The sequence below is a fragment of the Parus major genome, chromosome 14 (assembly GCF_001522545.3).
Source record: "Parus major isolate Abel chromosome 14, Parus_major1.1, whole genome shotgun sequence".
In the NCBI taxonomy this organism is placed as follows: domain Eukaryota; kingdom Metazoa; phylum Chordata; class Aves; order Passeriformes; family Paridae; genus Parus; species Parus major.
In genome coordinates, this window is record NC_031783.1 from 13271408 (window position 1) to 13289694 (window position 18287).

The window sequence follows — 18287 nt, forward strand, 5'->3', positions numbered from 1 at the left end:
AAGAATAACTATGCTGATTTTGGGAAGTCTTCACAGGCCATTCCCCTCGAGGAAGTGCCAAATCCAGCTCTGGAGAACCTCTTTGAGCAGCAACTTACGTTGTGTTGGCAACGGGTGGTTTGATGGGGACACATGTTATCCTCAGATCCCGTTTCTTCTTGCCTTTCACTAGAAGGGGAGATGCACACGTGAGCAAATGGACTTTTGCTTGTTTTCCTTCAAGCACTCTCTTCTCAGCAGCCCCTAGGCAGGGGATGCAGCCCTTGGACCCATCACCATGGTCAGCAAAATGCCAAGAAGGTCACAGTGACCACTTGCCCAAAATTTCAAGCAAGAGCCAGAGCACAAGTGTGTCTGAATGACACTGTTGAACATTTCTCTGTAGAAATAGCCAAGGGTGCACTAACAGACCATTTTCCAGGTCTTGCAGCCAAGCACTGTACACTGAAAGTGCTCTTTAGTCTTTATGGTCATTAACAGTCCCCTCTATTTGTAATTTAAACTCTTTCTGGGGTTAAAGCTGCAATTTCTGCTGGGCACTTACCTGGTTTGTGTGGCTCCAAGGATCCTTTGGAATCTGAAAGAGAAAAACAAAGACACCAGGTCAGTCTTCATGCTCCAGCCACACCAGAGAGCAGCCCTGAACCCCTCGTGGCTCGTGGACTCAGGAGAGCTCCAGGAGAGGGAGGCAGCTGGGCTTTGGGAGCGCAGCCAAGCCTGGCCCCATCCCCGTTTCTCCAGCCACAAGAGGTCCCCATGCCATTAGTGATGTGCAGGGCTCCCAAAAAAACATTCCCAGTCCAGAGACTCCTTGACCCCCAGGGCCCCAGCCTGGATCCAGAGCTGGATCTGGCACAGAGGGCAATGAGACATCCAGCAAAGGCAAGGGGTTAGTGCAGGAGAGGGGACAGCCCATCCACAGCAAATGGAAAGCAGGGAAAAAACAGACATGAGCTGTGAACCCCTCACAAATCCAGGCTTGCACAGGCTGAGGCACCAGGACAAGGCACCAGCAGTGACTGGCAAGAGGATGCTCTTGTCCCTCCCTCCTCCTCCCAACTCCAAACAGCCCCGAGATAACAACACCCACTGCTGCAGAGGGAAACAGGGCTCAGGCAGGGCCAGGACAGCCCAGAAACCTGCAGGTGAAAATTCCATCCCAGCTCCCTGGGAAAATAAACTGACCCCAAGGGGCTGAAAGCATCGAGGTCCTGATGCCCTCAGGAGAGACAAGGGGCAGCTGCACTTTGCAGCTAAAGGTGCTCTGGCTGCACAGAGCTGGAAGACCCGTTAGGAAGCAGGAATATCAAGGTGTGCTCCAGGCATGGGGTTGGGAGCAGACAGCTCACCGTGGCCTTGGACAGCCTTTCAAAACAGCTCCTACCTGCCTGGCTGCTGGGAGCAGGCGTGTGGACAAAGTCCAGCACTCCAAAGGCTGCCAGGGAAGGGAGGGGAGAGCGAGGAGCTGGAATTTCAGCAGGAGACGCAGCACTGTGCAAGAGCTGCAGCAGGACAGAAGGACACATGCCAAACGTGTCCCCAGCAGTGACAGCTCCCATCCCTGTGCCCTGCCAGCTCCAAGACAAAACAGGTGCCTGGGACTCACTTCTCCTGCTTTGTCCTCCCACAGATGCAAACCTCACTGAGGCTGTGGGTTAAAGCTTGTCTGCAACATACTGCAAAGGTCCCAACTGCAGGACCAGCAGCATCCCTCCCTGCTGAGGGAATCAGTCCACACCCCCACCTTATCTGCCACTTTTCCTGCATCACAGCTGAGCCAGAAGCTCCAAGACCAGCACAGTTTCCATGATGTGAATTTCCAGCTCAGTGAAACCACCCAACGAGCCACTCCACCCCAAACCAATCCCACTTGGATGGAAACCACCCGACCGTGTCAGAGTAATCACAAGTTCTAATTGGTGAGCCTGCAGAGTTTTCCCTTCCCCATCGCCCACCCAGCAGGGCTGGAAGGGGTACTATGAACAGCCCCACACACCCACTGGTGGCACTTTGCAAAATACCCAGCTGAATAAGGACAGGAGCAAACACAAAACAAAGCCAAAGGAAAGATGTTGGCCGTGGGTTCAGAAATACCTCCCCTTCCCACTCCCAGCCTCTCGCTACTCAGTGTGGGAGGCCGAGAAAATAATATAGAAACTGGGGTCCCCTGTGTCCTTCTACACTCAGGCAAGTTGGGGAGCTTGCTGTGGGCACCCATCCTATCCCAGGGGATGGATTTAGCTCCGTGCTGAGCGTTTCACCCCCAGGACCTGCTCCCAAACTCAGGCCGGTCTCTGCTCCACACACAGCCCCCCCAGCAGCTCCAGCCAGAGCTCTACACGAAGCCCTGAAATCCCCCCATGCTGGCTGGGATTCTGCTCCATCTGTTTGCTCTCCCTCTCCCCAATTGCCATAGAAACCCTGCAGAGCCAGCACAAAGCGCCTTCTGTGCCACCAGCAGCGCCCCTGGCACCATGGCCGTGACTCACAGGGCAGGAGCAGGGTCCACAGGCACCCGAGCCAGGCTCCTGCAGGATGGCCCCAGCCCTTCCTCAGCCCTTCCTCAGCCCTTCTGGCTGCAGGACCAAGGCTGGAGGGAGCTGGGAGCACCCAGTGTGGGGTTGGGAATCACAGGGTGCATTGTCCAGTGGAGCCCAAGCTCGCAGGCAGCATTTGCAGCAAGGGATAATCAGGGCAGATTCCCTGTTCCAAACGCCTTGCTCTGTACAGAAGAGGCTTTTGATGTGCACTGGCCATGAACTCTGCTGTCACAGGCACCCTGCACACTTCCCTGTACTCCCAAACTACCACTCTTGACCTCCCAGGGTAGGAGTCAGCAACCATCCCCTTTCCCAGCCTGTCCTGCTTAGTCCCAAAAAGCATTTCCTAGCTCCAACATGAAAAAGCACTAATTAAACTGGAGGTATTACACCACCACCCCCAGGCTCTGCCTGGGCCACCTACGAAGGGCAGAAAACCCAGCTCAGCCCATGCCTGCAGGAATAAAATTGCCCAGGATGCTGCCCTGAAGCCAGGGAGCTGAGGCAGAGGTTTGTTACAGCTCTCCTAAAATTTGACATGAGATTTCCAGCTCCCCAAGGCTGGCCTGAACTGCTGCAAGCTTCTCCCACTGCCTGTGGCACCAGCACCCCTCCCCAAGGAGAGCCCGTGCCCTGTTCAGGGTGAATGAGAGTGCAGGAAAAACAGGGGGAAAAAAAAAAAGAAGGGAAAAAAAGGAGCAGAAAGGCAGTGGGATGGGCACGACAAGGCCCTGCAATTCAAGCCCTTCAGTTGCAGGGCAGCTTTTGCCTTCAGCCCCCGCAGGCAGCTGCTGTCAGCTCCTTCCCCCTGGAGAGTCCCTGGCACTGTCTCTCCTCCACTTGAGACTCAGCACAATCCCTCCCACATTTGGGATCCCGGGAGGGTCGGTGCAGGAGGAACTGCTAGAATGTGCACAACTGCTTATGCCACCTGAAAACCCTGGAAACTCTCCAGTTTCCCACTGGGCTCTTGCAAGAGGGGTGTCTGCAAGCACAAATTCCCCTCAAAAGATCCTTCTGCAAAGGCAGCAGCAGGACAAGGGGATCTGGGGATGTGTCCTGGTTATCCCTGCAAGCTGCAGGGCTCTGCTGCCAGCCCTGAGCCCACCAGGGCACAGGAAAAGGCTGCCAGCCACACACACACACGGCACAGTGCCCTGCACCCAGGCAGGGGAAAATTAGCTGACAGAAGTTCCTGGTGCGGATGAAATTGCAACCCACGTGATGCTGCAGGCACGTAACTGCATCCTTTATGCTAAGAAAGGAACCATTTCCTCCTAAAGACAAAAAAAAAAAAGCCCAACTAGATTTTTTTCTCATGCTATAACCACCACCAGTTAAGAACTGCCAGACATTTCCTGGAACTGCCTAATTCAACACCGGAATCCTCATTTTTGCCACCAACTTCAGCCCTATTAAGTTGCACCTCTCCACCGGAGGTTTTTCCTTCCCACTCCGCTGGCGTGGGCGGAGAGAAGTGAACAGGACAATCTAAAGAACTGCAAATAAAACTATTTGCCTGAGTCGACCTTTGAAATTAAACCTCACCACTGCCTCCCCGGGGCTCTGGTTGCAGCCCCAGGTGAAGTCCTGGCCATGAGAGGCTGCTCCAAGAGCTGCACTGCTCTGTTAGTGCTGGGGGAAATGTTTGGGATGCATCCCGGTTCTCCCCGATCCAAGGAGGAGTCTCAAATGCCATGGATAGGGCAGAGGGTGGATCCCAGCCCTGCTGCAAAGAAAGAGCTGGAACAAAAAAGCATCAAGGAAAAACAAAACAAAACAAAAACCCCAAAATAAATTTGAGGCAGGGTGCAGAGCAGAGAGGGGAATTTGGGTGCCTGGTCATGAGAGCCAGATCCTCACAGGCACACTCTGTGCTGTTTTCCACTGTTGGGAGTGGAAAAAGCTATCCATGGGAGTGGAAAAAGGGCTCTGAACCTGCCGAGAGCCATCACTCATCAGCCCGCTGCAGAGGGGCTCCCGCAGCGCTCCTCACTTCTGCAAAACTGCCCGCCAGCAGCAGGAAAAAACCACGCTGCACAAAAAGCCCCTTGCAGCCCCAAAACAGCTCCTCAGCCTGTGCTGAACCAGAGCTCCCGACTGCTGGGGCCATGGGCACCCACCTTTCCCATGCAACAGGCAGGGGACAACTATGAGGAGCTGCTGGAAAACCCTGAGGAATGCGACTCAAACCGGAGCCAGAAGCCAGCTTTACCCTCTGCATATTTTCCTTCAGACATGCTGTATTTCATTTTTTTTCCTTTTTTTTTTAACAATTAAGACACCAGAGTTTTAACCCAACAAAACGTGCAACTTTTCCAGTGCTTGAAAAATAGATCCCCAGCTGCAAAGATCGACCACTTGCCCAAGCCAAGAGGAACAAACCCGCGTGGGTTGACCCCAGAAAAGTTACACAGCCCCTTTTAGCACCAAAAGCACCCTTTGCTCTCCCCCACCACGTGTTTTGGAAATTGCAACATCTACCTTGCTTCTTGTCCATGGTTTCCCAGAAATGAAGAGCAGCGCCGGCACGCCTGGCAGAAGAGAGGGATGGGGGCGGATTGGAGGAGGGAGGGGAAAAAATTCCCGCAGGATCCAGCGCACGGCACTTCTTGCAAGCACCGCTGATTCTTTTCAGTGGGAATGCATGGCCCGAAGCAGCCGCTGGCTTCACCTCCTCGCCGGGTGCCCCCAGATCCCAGGGGTCCCCAAGGCTGGGAGCAGCGGCGAAGGCAGGCGGGGGGAATTGGGGAAGGTAGAGCCGCGTTCCCTCATCGGCAGCTGCCGAGGTTGGCCGGACTGGGCTCCGATTACCCTGGAAAGCTCAACAGTTGTAAAAACTGCAGCAGAGAAATAGCAGGTGACGTCAACAGGAAACTGGTGGGGAGCCAAGTCCAGCTCCGGGAGCTGCTCAAGCGCTGGATTGCTACAGCACATCCCGGTGGGACGCGTCCTCTTCCCACAAACTCAACCATTCCGAGCCAGCTCGCAGGCCTGGGCATCCCAGCGGAGTGACCCTTGCTCCAGGACAGCCCTGGCACCAGCCAGCACAGCCAAGGGGAGCCCAGGCTCGCTGGTTTGGGTGCTGGGATGGAAAGAGGTCACATTTGGTTGTGCTGCAGGTGACATGTTAATTGCTCTGCCACTAACAACTATTACCACAACAAATAGTAGAAATATTGCTCCATGACAATGCCAGCGCCGAGCTCAGCAGCTATTCCAGGGTGACAACAGAGATGGCATCTCTGGTAGCAAAATATAAATTGCTGCATGCACTTGGCTGGGAAATAGCAAGGGAGAGTGGGCAAATAAAAGCATTCATTTCTCTGCAAGCACGTGCAAGAAAAGCCGTGGCCAAGTATCGCTGCTCTTCCCCTTTCCCTCAAAACCGCTCCAGCAGAAGCCAACGCTGATGTTCCTCATCAAAGCCAGGCTCAGCTCTGACAGGCTGCAGTTTTGTTTTCGATTTCCCTGTCAGCCTGGAGGGAAGATACTGTACCAGATTCTTTACCTTAAACTAATTATAGAAAATCTACCAGCTCTTTGCTCCTGAGCTCTCTCCCGACTCCAGGCTGTGCTGGACCAGGCACATTTGCAGGCTGAAAAGTCAGAGGTCAAGGTAAACGCACATGCCAACATAATGAGCGGCTCTAATTTTAAATAGTGTTTATGTAAGCCCCAGAAGGACTGCGGAAGGTATTTTCTCAGGCTCATTTCCACTCCCAGGGTATAGTTTCAGGCACAGATCATCAGCACATAAAGGATGCTGACGCAGGAGCTGCTCTTGCAGATGGCACTGAGAGCCACCAGCAGCCATCCTGGGGAGAGCAGTGCTGTGCTGCCCTCCCATCACTAACTCTGTGAGCAGCTAATTCCCTCTCACCCTGACACAGGCACCCCAAGGATCTTTACAGACACCCACAGAGCTGCTTTGGAGCAGAAAGTCCCTAACCCAGCAGGTGGGACGGGAAATAAGATTTCCTTTGAATTAGTCCCGTTGGGTTTCAGCGCCTGAGGACCAGGGATGGTGTAAAGTGGAGCTTCCCGACATCTCAAAAGCATCTTAAAAAATAAACAAACAAATAACAACAACCAAAAAGCGACGAAACAAAAACAAACCTTATCATGCTTTCAAGTTCTCACTATTGAGAACTCTTTTAAAGGTTTGCTGGTGCAGTAGGAATAGCCAGGCCTGGAAAGACCTGCACCGTTTGCCAGAAATTATCCACACAGCCCCTCCCGAGGCCACCTCAGTTAAGGCTGGGTCACCATCACAGCCAGGGAGTGGAGAAGGGGATGAGCTGCTTTGCCATGAGCAGCAGAAGTGTCCCATTTGGGGCTGGAGAGGAGCTTTTTATTGGTGTGCTTGGGATAGACCAAAAAATGACTGACTTCACCTGTCCTGCAAGTAGAGCTGCTGTCTAACCATGGGGACAGTGTGATTTCCATGGAATATTTCATTCCCTCTGATCAGAGACAAGCCCATGCACCAGCTGCCTGCCCCATCCCAGCACCACACTGCCTGATGTCCCCCACATCTCTCCAGGAATGGCAGCAGCTTCCCTGCTCAGGGCTGCACGGGATTGTGATCGCCTTTCCACACACACATCCCACAGGAAAGCCCCACGTGCCTGAGCCATGCACGGGACACACAGGCTGGAAACTCTGCTCTAAAATAGAGCCTTTGAACTGAATCCAGCTGGAAAGGGAACAGTGTTATCTTTCTCATCCCTTTGGATGGGGCATGGGATTGTCCATGGTTGGGGATAATCAATCATTGCACCACACGGGACTCGAGGATGTCACAGCCACAGTGCCACCAGCTCTGGATGAGACTGTGCAAGGGACAAGGACGTGACCTCCCTGTGCCCAGTGAGGAATTTGGGGATGGGCACTGCAGCCACAGTCTCTGACAAGCAGAGGCACTGGCACGGCCACCTCTGGGGCTCCCAGCCACACCCGGGCTCCCTGCACCGGCCAGATAACACCGGGACAGCCCTGGGAGGATGTCACCACCCAGCCACATTCCAGATGTATTTTTAGGTTACCTGCACAACCTCGAGGGCTGGAAAAAACGTTTGATTTTTGTCCCCATGTGTCAGCCCCGTGACAATGGAACACACGGGCTCCACGCCGAGAACCCACACATGACCAGAGGCCAGACTCCCCTGAGGAAGATGAAAATCCCTGTCTGGCTGACACTGTGGCATTACAGGACACGTGTAATGCCCAGAGCTGTGGTGCTTTGCACCAGAGCTTGGGCAAAACCCCTGTGCAAAGGTGCTGACAGTCACAGAGGCACCTGCTGAGAGCAGGCAGTGAGCTGGGGCACAGGCAGAGCATCCTCTGGGATGGACACTGCCTCCCTTGCATCCTCTGCTCCAAAAAAAAAAGGCTGAGGCTGCACCTCTTCAAAGCTCAGCTTTGTCATGAATCCTTTGAAGGAATCCCAGCCTTGATGCCATGGGACTGTCAGGGGAAGGCAAAGGAGATAATGCTTAGAGAAAAGCAAAGAACACACTAGGAAAAAAAATGGGAAAAAAGGAAGAGACAGAAGCATCATCACCTGTGGCCATCTCCTCGACAGCAGGTACCAGCATCACTCCTTCCTTTGACTCCTCACTCCGTAGGCTAAGTCATGAAAAAATAAAATCTGCTTGGAATTGATGTGACCAGCTAGTGACAGTTTCCTGATGGGAGAGAAAACTCAAACTGTCCTTGGAATAGATCAGCTTGACAGGAGGCACAGTGGGAAAGGGAATAGTTTGACTTTGTAATTGTCAGCAGTAACTCAACTCCAGCATCAAAAGACACTTCTATCCAAGGTGGCATCATTCAAGTACTGCCAGGTGTCCTTGTAAACTTATCAAGAAAGCAAAGTATTCCCCTCTCTGCTTCTTTAAAAAAAAAAAAATGGGAAAGAAAAGATTTCTACCATCCTCCCTCTAATTTGCTTTGGGCAGGGATAGAGTGATGTCATCTCTGCAAATGATGTAAGAGAACAGGCACCTGCTATGAAAATGGAATTTATGGGGGAAAAAAAATCCCCTTCATGTTCACAGCTGCCTGCTCTGGGAGAGGGGCAGAAACAAGGGACTGACCCAGGTGCTTCCCACAGACTTCAGGCAGGACTTTCAAGAGCAGCATCTGCACTGGGAACAGGCCAAACAGCTGCTCAGAGAGTTCACAGTGACATTATTCCCCAGGGACCTGGGATGCTTCCCCACCCCCAGGGTGCCACCACAGCTCAGGTGGAAAAAGCCTGTGCTCCTTCAGAGGAAAACTTCTGACCTGCAGCACTGAGCCAGCTCCACATCCCTGAGGTGCAGGAGCAGAGAAAACCTTGGATTATTTCCTTTGGAGCAGCTTACACAAAGCAGCAGGCAAGTGCTGCAGTACAATTCTCTACATTTCCTGCTGTCCCACACCAAATTTTTGCTTTTTTTGGTGCATTTTCAATTCCATCCCTTCCCTGCTACAGGGAACCAGGCAGGAGACACAAACACAGAGAGCTCAGCCCCAACAAGCTGGACCTGCAACCTCTTTTCCTGGCATTACCCACATCATCCTCATGGCCCACACCATGTACCACCTCCTCATTTTCTGGTGGAATTGCCCAGTACACACACGGCAGCTTTGATTCATGACAAGAAAAGCTCCACAGGAAACGTGTTTTGCCACCAAGGTCCCACGTGGTGGCAGGAAGGGCACAGCTGCTCCTCTGGGTGGGATGGATCTTCATTCCCCTCCTTTTGTCACTCTCTCATATCCACCTATCACACTGCACTTTTCCCAGTGCTCAGGGAAGTGAGAGTTGCAGGCTTTTCCTAGTAAAGGCAGATTAAAGAGCTGCCTCTCCATCCCAGGAAACCAGAGGTCTCCACAGCTGGGCTGGTCCCAACTCAGGAGCTCGCAGTGACCCAGCCCAGCTCAGCCTGCAGCTGTCCTGGGGCACATTCGGGGCTTCCAAGAACCATTTCCATTTGAGTAAGAGAAAAATCAATTTTTAAGAATCTCCTTTCTCCCAGAAGAGCGAGGCTCACATCCGTGTTCTGGGGAAAGGAGCGGCGCTGTCTCTGCGGGGTGACGCGTGGAGAGGAGCTGGAAGGAGATGTGTGAAACATCAAACCTGTCTGAGATCAAGGGAAACACACCCTGGCTCCTCTCCCTGGGATGGTTACACATGGTTTCCCTCACTGAGCTGAGGCTGTAAAGCCCCATGGGGAAACCCACAGTTACCAAACACAAAACCCTTTGTGGATCCAAAATTAAGGGTAAACTCTCACAGCTACCTGGAATGTACACAAAGAAATCACACCTACAGGGGAGCTGCTGGAGGAAAAGCCAAGTGGTTTTTCGAGCACCTTAGCACACCACACACAAGGCTGATAAGAATTAGAAATTCACCCACAATTTCTGCTTGGTTACCTCATCCAGGCCTCGCTTCACTCTCACCACCCGCCAAGAAACCAAGGCACGGACAGGTATAATTAATAAAAATTGCAAAAAAGCTACTCTTGGGTAACAAAGCAGCATCTGCAGGGCACAAGAGGCATGCCCAGCACAGCCCAGCCCTGCAGGTATCCTGGGCTCCAAGGACAAACCCAGCCCTGGCTGGTGCCAGCCATCCTCAGCCACCTGGTGCTCACCTCTGATGCTCAAGGATGCTGCTCACAGCAAAACAATTGCAGGGATCAACCAAAAAACTGAGAGAAACGGGCTGCAGATGCTAACAGAGAGTGAACACTGAGATTTGTACAAGCAGATCATCTAAAACACCCACCACATCCCTCTTTTTAGCAGCCTTAAAGCAGTGTGGAGCTGCTTCCAGGCTTAGGGAAAAAGGGTGCTGCCAAAGAGACAGAGCTTGGCACAGGGGCTGGTCAGGTCCAGGCTGGTCCTGCAGCAGCATCACCATCCACCAGCACCTTCATCCCTCTTCCTGCACAATCACATCGTGGTTTTTTTCCCCTGAGCACCACAGGGGTGGCAGTCAGCACCACGGGAGGAACAGGTGAGGATTTGGCACAGGGTGGAGGATTTTAGTTCTGGAGAGACCAGGGAAACCTCAGAAGTCAGCTGAGCACACGTGCACCCACACAAAGGTGTCTGACGCTGCCCTGTCCCGTGCCAGCAGGGATTTTCTGGGGGTTTTACAAACAGGCACGTGGGGCTGGGCCTGTCACCTACCCCCGAGCACCTTTCAGAGGTGTTTGGAAGATGACAAAGAGCAGCAAAAAGCCACGTATCAGCACGAGATCATCTCAGCTTTGGCTGGGGTGCAACTTGGCAGCATGTCAGGAGAGAAACCAAGCAGTGCAGAGCAGCAGGGGATTTTGAACTATGCAGAGCAGCTTTCCTCAAAAGCCCTGACCGTGAGCACATCTGGCCCTGAGCACAGGAGCCACGTCATTTTTAGTGACAAGCTGCAAAGACATCCTCGTGTCTGCAGCACAACACACCCTTGCAGCCATGCCTGTAATGTTCAGGGCTGATTCAGAGGGGCCATCCCAAGGGCTGCACACTTTGCTGCTTCATCATCTCCCTCTCAAGCCTCAACTTTCCCACTCCCACACCAAGTAAAGCAAGATCTTCACGCTACAGCAAAAAATCTCCTTCATCGTGCAGTGTGTTTGCCCTTCACCACCTTGGACAAAGTGTCCTGCAGGGAGGGATGAGTGCAGGAACAGGGAACATCTGCTCCAGCTGTGCCAAACGCCCTCCAGCCAGCAGGGTGAGGATGCTGCCATCTCCAAGCTGCTGTGAACACACCCCAGTGAACACATCCACAGCACCCAGCCCACTGCAGCCAACCCCTGCAGCACAGCCAGGCTGCTGCGTCAGCCATCCCCACGAGACCCCGGCTAGGAGGGAATTCATACACACACACACACCACAAAGCAGTTTCTAACTGGCCTGCAAGCCCAGACAAGCTGACACACCCTAGATAACCCCGTCATCCTCCCCTAAACCACCCCCAGCCCATCCACGTAACCAGCCCTGCGTGTTTATGATCTGTCACACACATGACTGTCACCTGCCAGGCCCTGCAGGACAATTTCTTCCCCTCCTGTCCCTCTGTCCTGCACCGCTGGTCCCATCCACACCCATCTACCATGGATGCTAAGGGAGGATGTGTCTCTTGGCACCACCAAAGAGATGCTGGCAGGACCCCATCCCCTCTGAAGGGATTTATGCATTCCTCATGAGAAATCTCCAATACCTTTAGGAATGAGATACAAGAATTAAAAGTTGCTTTTACATTTCCTAAAAGGCACTATCACAGTGGGAGAGGAGGCAGCAGGGATGAACACTGGTGACAAGGGGCACTTGGTGCTCAATAGGCAGATCCCAGAGAGAAAAAGGGTCCAAGGTATTCCCAAAGAGCTCCAGCAGACACAAGCAGCTTGGCTGGTGCCAGTGCCAAACCACAGCTAAGGTTAGCAGCCTCTGATGGGAAATTACTTGTATTGAGCACTCTGGAGGTTTCTTCCTTTCCAAACCCAGATTTGTCTTTGGTGGTGGTGAGGGGGGAGGGAAGGGTGAATGCTCCACAAACAATTTCTGGTAAGTGTTGTCTCCTCCTCATCCTGCCTCCTCTTACACTCAAGATAGGTTTTTAGTGGAAATTTATCTTTTTTTTTAAAAAAAAAAAAAAACATTTCAATTGAAATGATGAAATTAAGGTTTAGAGCACAGGAAAGATCAACTCAGCAGTGCCCCTCCCTGGGCACAGAGCAGGCCAGAGGATGGAGGCTGTGGCAGCTCAGGGGGTGCTGGAGAGGATCCACCTCATCCTCACCTTCATCCCACTGCAGGTCCCCAGCACAAGGCAATGATTTCCTTCCTCCCCTACCCCCTGGGACCCCCAAATCCTGCCCTTCCCCTTGGCCACGCTATAACCCACCACATTTCACACAAGCAGCACCTCTGCTCCAGCCTTTTGCTGGGCAGAGAAATGGCTGCAAGAGAAAAGAGCACACAGGGAGCCCTGTCCCAGCTCCAGAAAAGGGAGCAGACTCAGATCCACGGCAAACTGGGGCCACCAGGCAGCCCTGTGACATCCAAGATCGCTGCAGTTGTGCCCAGTAATTCCAGTGCTCCTCAGGAAAAGGAACATTGGGACCCACAACGCTGCCACAGCACCACTGCAGCACTGCCCAACACAGATAAGAGGCTGTGAGGAGATGGAATATCTCCCAGGTGGAAAAAAAAAACCAACAGAAACTTCCAGTTTCCATCATAAAAAAATCCTCTCTGCCCTTTCCCCCACTCCAAATCCCTGACTAACACTTGACCTGTGCTGCAGAGGTTTGTCAGCAAGAGGCAGCGGGTAGATCCAGCTCCGTATGTACCCACAAGCCATCCTGAGTCACGCCAGTAAAACCCCAAACTTTTTGTTGATAGAGTAAAATCACCTCCCCAGCCAACACAAGTTCCTCTCTCCCAGCTCTTTTCCCAGCAAACAGCGAGCCCAGGCTGTGCCTTATTAACCAACACATGCAAAAACCATCTTCTGTCCAAAAACCCACAGAGCCTCACATCTGCAGAGGTGTCATTTTGGGCCACAAAATCACCAATACCAGAAAGCTTCTCCCAAAGGGAGCCTCTAGAAAACACAGATGAATTTTCTCCAGAACAACCACCTTTGCAAAGAAACTCCAGCTCATCCCTGGACCACTTTATTTCCAACTCAGAGCTGGAAAATAAAGGGATCAGCCTTCAGCGAGATTCATTATCCACTAGAAGAAAAGCAGGGAAGCATCCCTCCAGGGAGGGAAATGGATTGCTGAGGCACAGCTAAATATTTATCACATCCAGAATGATATTTTCCAGGCACCCACCGTTATGCCAGCAGAGGAGGAAGGCAGGAGAAAAGTGCTGTGTTTTCTCCAGGATCGTTAGAATTAATTGGATTTGAGCTCTGTGATGCTTCAACTAGAATTAAATACTGGCTCCATGGGATCAGAGCTCCCACCCCTCCAACCACTCACACCAGGCTGGTGGCTGCTCTGCCTGGACACGACAGGAGCCCAAAGCCAAAGTCCTGCTTCAGCAGGTCACGACCCACACGTGTATTTTTGGCAGAGCTGCCTTTTTTTGGGGGATGGCAGCTGGAAAAGTGTGAATGGCAGATGAGACAGTGCTGGATTCACAGACTGAATTGCATAACAGTGGTGTGCTCCCACGGAGGGCACGGCCAGGGCACGGCAGGGACACGTCCCCACCACTTATTTACCCACCCAGAATAGATGTGCCACGAGAACAAGCACCAGTTCATCCTCAGGTCCTGGCACCTCTCACTGCTGATTTTTCCAAGCCTCTGTGGCCAAGGAGAGCTGCCTCCCCAGAGGCACAGCCTGGCTCCAGACAGATCCTTATTCCTCTCCCCAACAGCACCTCTATTCCCAAAGGACAATCTCCCTGCCAAGGAAAACTTGCTTTTGAATTACTCAGGCATCAGTTCTGGGTGAGCCAGGGGAGGCCAAGCAGGTTTTCTCCCTCCAGATCCTGTCCATGTGCTCACCCTCCCTCCCTGCAGCTGCTTTTCCCAGCAAACTCCAAGATTTTGGGAAACAACTGTTTTGCCTCTGGCACGCTCCTGCCTGTCCCTCCAGGAGGGGCTTCCCGGCCATCAGGGGCCACTCGAGTCACAGCCAACAGCCCCAGCGATGGGCACAGGGATTTCCACCTGCAGGGCAGGCAGGAGAGACACCTTGAGACCCAGGGAAAAGGCAACAGCCTGGATTTGTATCCCCAGGGTCTCAGACCTTGCACCCTCTGCTGTATTTCTGCACCCACACAAAGGCTGAAAATTCCCTGAGGCTTCATCCCCTCCTTCTTTCACCTCTGGCACACAACACCCTCCATGCACAGCATCCATTCACTGAAAAAGGTGCAAACCTTGCTGGAAAATCACACCCAGGCCCAAGCAAACCTTGCAAGCTGCAGCCAGAGGCTGTGTCCCTTGCAAAACTCTACAAGGAGGATACAGGGACAGCTCCAGAGCTTTGTTCCCAATTCCTTCCTACAGTGCCACCCCATGCCACGAGACACAGCTCGAGGGAACTTGGGTGACCTGAGAAAACAGGGAGATTTTTGCATATATGAGTAAACATCAGCCTCAACAGTGCAAGATAACACAAGAGACGTTCTCCCACATACAAGATCCTGCGAGATAACTTGGATCAAGCAGACAGGAGCAATGGGAAGAGGAAGGAAGAAAGCTGAAATCCTCCCTAAGCTTCACAAAATCCCCAGAAGGTGTTTATCTCCCAAGCTATGTTTAGTGCAGAGCAAAGCCCCGGCCCAGCACCATTCCTATCGCCAGTGTCACGACCAGCCACGCATCCCAAAAATCTCCCGAGGCAGGAGACAGCCCCGTGACTAAGCCAGAGTGATGGCAGGTGAGTTTTGGAAGGCATCTGTCACAGAAAGAGCCAACCAAGAGCTTCAACACAGCGGCTTCTCTTTACAACCCTGGGCAGTACAAACCTGAGGAGAACCAGCAAAGGAAACCTGAGATTGCTCGCTGAAATTCCCTAAGGAAAACTAGGGAAATTCAGCTTAAATTCAGGCTGTCTGAAAGAGAGAAAAGTGGCTGCCACGAGCAGCAGGTGCACACACACTCAGACCTGCGAGCATCCCTGGAAAAAGCCGCTCGGAGGCAGGTGCAAGCCAAGGAGAGGCAGGATGAGAGGGTTGTGAGGAGGCAGGTGTGTAACACACACACACACACACCCAGGATGGACCCTCGTGCTGGTGAAAGCAAAGGAGCTCAGGTCAGACGGGGACTTGGAACTCTCAGCACACGTGTGACATCTCCAGCACAGGACATCGGGGTTAACTGCATGAATGAACCAGCTTGTCACAACCAACAGAAACCTGCACACACAGAACGGCTCCAAACCTCCTCCAGGCATCATCTCCTGGTGTCAGCCACGCTGCTTCCCCCAAAATCCTCCAGGCCCAGCTCGGGCTTCATCTCCTGTGGGGCACAAGTGGTCCCAGGGCCAGGCTCACCTCGTCCCTCCATCCACACATCCACCGGTCCGGCACAGGCAGCCAAGGAAGGGTCTGGGCTCGAGTGTCCCAGCCTTTTAAGAAGCCTGGATGATCCCTTCCAAGGCTGGATGGCTGGAGGCATGTGCTCCTACCTGTGAGTCAGCAGCTCCGCTCAGCAGCTCCGTAAATCGCTGCTGATTCACCCCCTGCTTACACAGCAAACAGGAAACTCAGGTCTACATTCCCCCCGGATAAGACACGGATCATTTAAAAACGGGGGGGGAGAGAAAGAAAAAAGTCACGGGAGGTGCGTTCATCTGCTCACATGGCTCCTGACTTCAAGTTTCCAGCGCATCACTCCCGCACAGGGAAAACCCCTGGAATTTTATTCCGCTGATGGAGAGCGGCAGCAGCCGCACTCCGTGCGCTCCCTCCTCCGTCCGCTCTGCGCTCCGGGCGCGGGTGGAGCCGGCCCCGGGGAGCACCGGGACACCGGCAGAGCCATCTCCCTGTCCCCATCCCTCCCGGCACGGCCATGGCAGGCCGGTACCTGGTGCTCACCTTGGGATGGGGACAGGCCACCTGAGTCACGGCCCCGCTCTATAAATATCACCGGTGACACACGGTCACGTTCTCCGGCGGGGAAACAACGAGGCACGCCCGGCACCAGCCCCGGGCCGTGCCCGAACACCGACACCAGGAGACACGGCCCGCACTCCCAGCCCGCTCCTTCCCACCCGGCTGAGCCGTGCCGAGGGCTCCGCTCCCCCGGCTCCGAGCCCACGATTCCCGAGTGGGAATTCAACACACGGAAAGCCTCCAGCAGCAGCAAACAAAACCCGTTTTTATCGCTCTCCCCACGCCAAACGCAGCTTCGCCCCTTCCCCTCCAGCGCACTCCCCTCCGCACATCCCCTCCAGCGCACTCCCATCCGCACATCCCCACCGAGGGCTCTGCAGCCCCGGCCATCGCGGCACCCGGCTCCGGCCTGCGGAATCGCCGGGGCCCGCGCAGGGAAAGCCCCGGGGAGCCCACACCCGGCGGGTTGTGCGTTAGCCCCGGCCCCGCGGTTACCCCCGGCCGCCGCTTCCCCCAGCCCCGCTCGTACCTCTGGGCAGGGACATGGCGCTGAGGGAGCCCGGCGGGCCCGAGCGGAGCCCGCGCGTCCCGCCCGCCGCGGCCCCGCCGCCAACCGCCCGCCGGGCCCGCCCCCGAGCCGCCATTGGCCAGCGCCGCGCGGGGGGCGTGGCTATAGCCCCGCGCGGAAACAGCTTTGCGGTTCTCGGGCGCGGCTCTGAGGGTATGTGAGGCGGGCGGGCGGGCGGCGCTGCTCCCCAGCAGAGGTGGCCCCGGTGTCCCCGGTGTCGCTGGTGTGGCCTCGCCGCGGAACCCGCAGGGTTGGGGCGCGGAGCATCCCCTGAGGAACCAACCCGTCCTGTGCTGTTCTTCAACCCACGCACCTCACCTGTCAGCTAATGATGGTCAACTCGCCACATCTCCCATGGGTCCTGCACGCCACGGCTGCCACCGGTGGGTCCGGCTGGAAAATGGAATCAAGGGAACGGCTGGATTTGTGATTTTGTGAGGTTTAGGTTGGATTTTGGGGGAAGGTTCTTCCTCCAGAGGGTGCTGGGGCACTGCCCAGGCTCCCCGGGGATGGTCACAGCCCCAAGGCTGCCAGAGCTCCAGGAACTTTTGGACAACACCAGGCACAGGGTGGGATTTTGGGGCCTGGAGTTGGACTGGATGATGATCCTTGTGTGTCCTTTCCAGCTCAGGATACTCTGTGATTCTATGATTAATTCCTCTCTGAGTCACTGAGGAATCAATCCCTCCTAGACGTGGCACATCCCGGGGTAAGGATGCTCCCACGAGCTGGGCTGCAGGCAGAAGTGCTGGACAGGATGTGAGAGATGCACTTGAACAAGCAGAAAAGGAGATTCCAAGTGCCATTTTCTGGCTGGAATTCCTTGCATGATCCATAAAGATCTACAGGAGGGGTGGCAACTGCTGACAGCACTGGTGAGATCACAGCTGCTCTGTCACAGCCAGCTCTCAGCTTTGCAGAGCATTTGGGATAAATTTGAGGGCTGGAAAAAGTTCCTCAAACCCCAGCAGTCGAAGGGAATCACTGCCAGAGGGAAGGAGCTGGATGGAGTGGGATCTGTGGCCACACGGGTGCCTGGAGCAGATGGCACCAGATCCAGCAGCTGCACACTGAAGGTGGAAGAGTTCAAATGGAAAATAAATTACAGGTTTTTAATGGGGAGAGCAATTACCTTCCCCAGAGACGTCACAGATTCACCACCTTTCAAGTCTTTCAACACAGACGAGGAGGAGTCTTTCCCCCCCCCAAAAAAAAAACTGCTCTGCAGCCCAGCCTCGGGTCATTGGTGCTGGTGCAAGAGCTGTGGATGTCACTGCAGGGCTGGGCAAGCAGGAGCTGGGTGGTTCTGTATTGTCTGTACCTTTCTGACATTTATCCACACGGATCTTGGAGTCAGCAGCGGGGTTTGAAGCGATGCACACAGCTTTGGGCTGAGCCAGTGCTCGGGTGTGAGGTTTGGGGGGTCTGGGGAGCAGAGCATCATCACCAGTGCTTCTGCAGATGTGGAGCTGTGGGGAGCTGTGGGACCAAGGCTTCCAGCACAGGAGCGCTGCAGAAGCACACAGGGAAATTGGGATGCACTCCCAAACCAGATCCTACAGGGTGGGAAGGCAGGGAGCACACCCAGGCTGCGA

The 18287-nt window shown here is 54.1% G+C and overlaps 1 protein-coding gene across 2 annotated transcripts in view; it reads right to left on the reverse strand.

Moving 5' to 3' along the window:
* MAP2K3 (mitogen-activated protein kinase kinase 3) overlaps nt 1-16736 on the reverse strand; it is a 29428-nt gene extending 12692 nt beyond the window's left edge. The window contains exons 1-3 of one of the 2 annotated variants that reach the window (XM_015643276.1): nt 16654-16736; nt 545-577; nt 99-168 (exon numbers count right to left, since the gene is read on the reverse strand). In XM_015643276.1, coding sequence (XP_015498762.1) covers nt 99-168; nt 545-577; nt 16654-16669 — 119 coding nt within the window. In that variant the 5' untranslated portion in view covers nt 16670-16736. Of the gene's footprint in view, nt 1-98; nt 169-544; nt 578-5024; nt 5390-16653 lie in introns of those variants that run through there. The other variant, XM_015643275.2, reaches the window with a different exon arrangement.
* Nucleotides 16737-18287: the final 1551 nt, after the last annotated feature.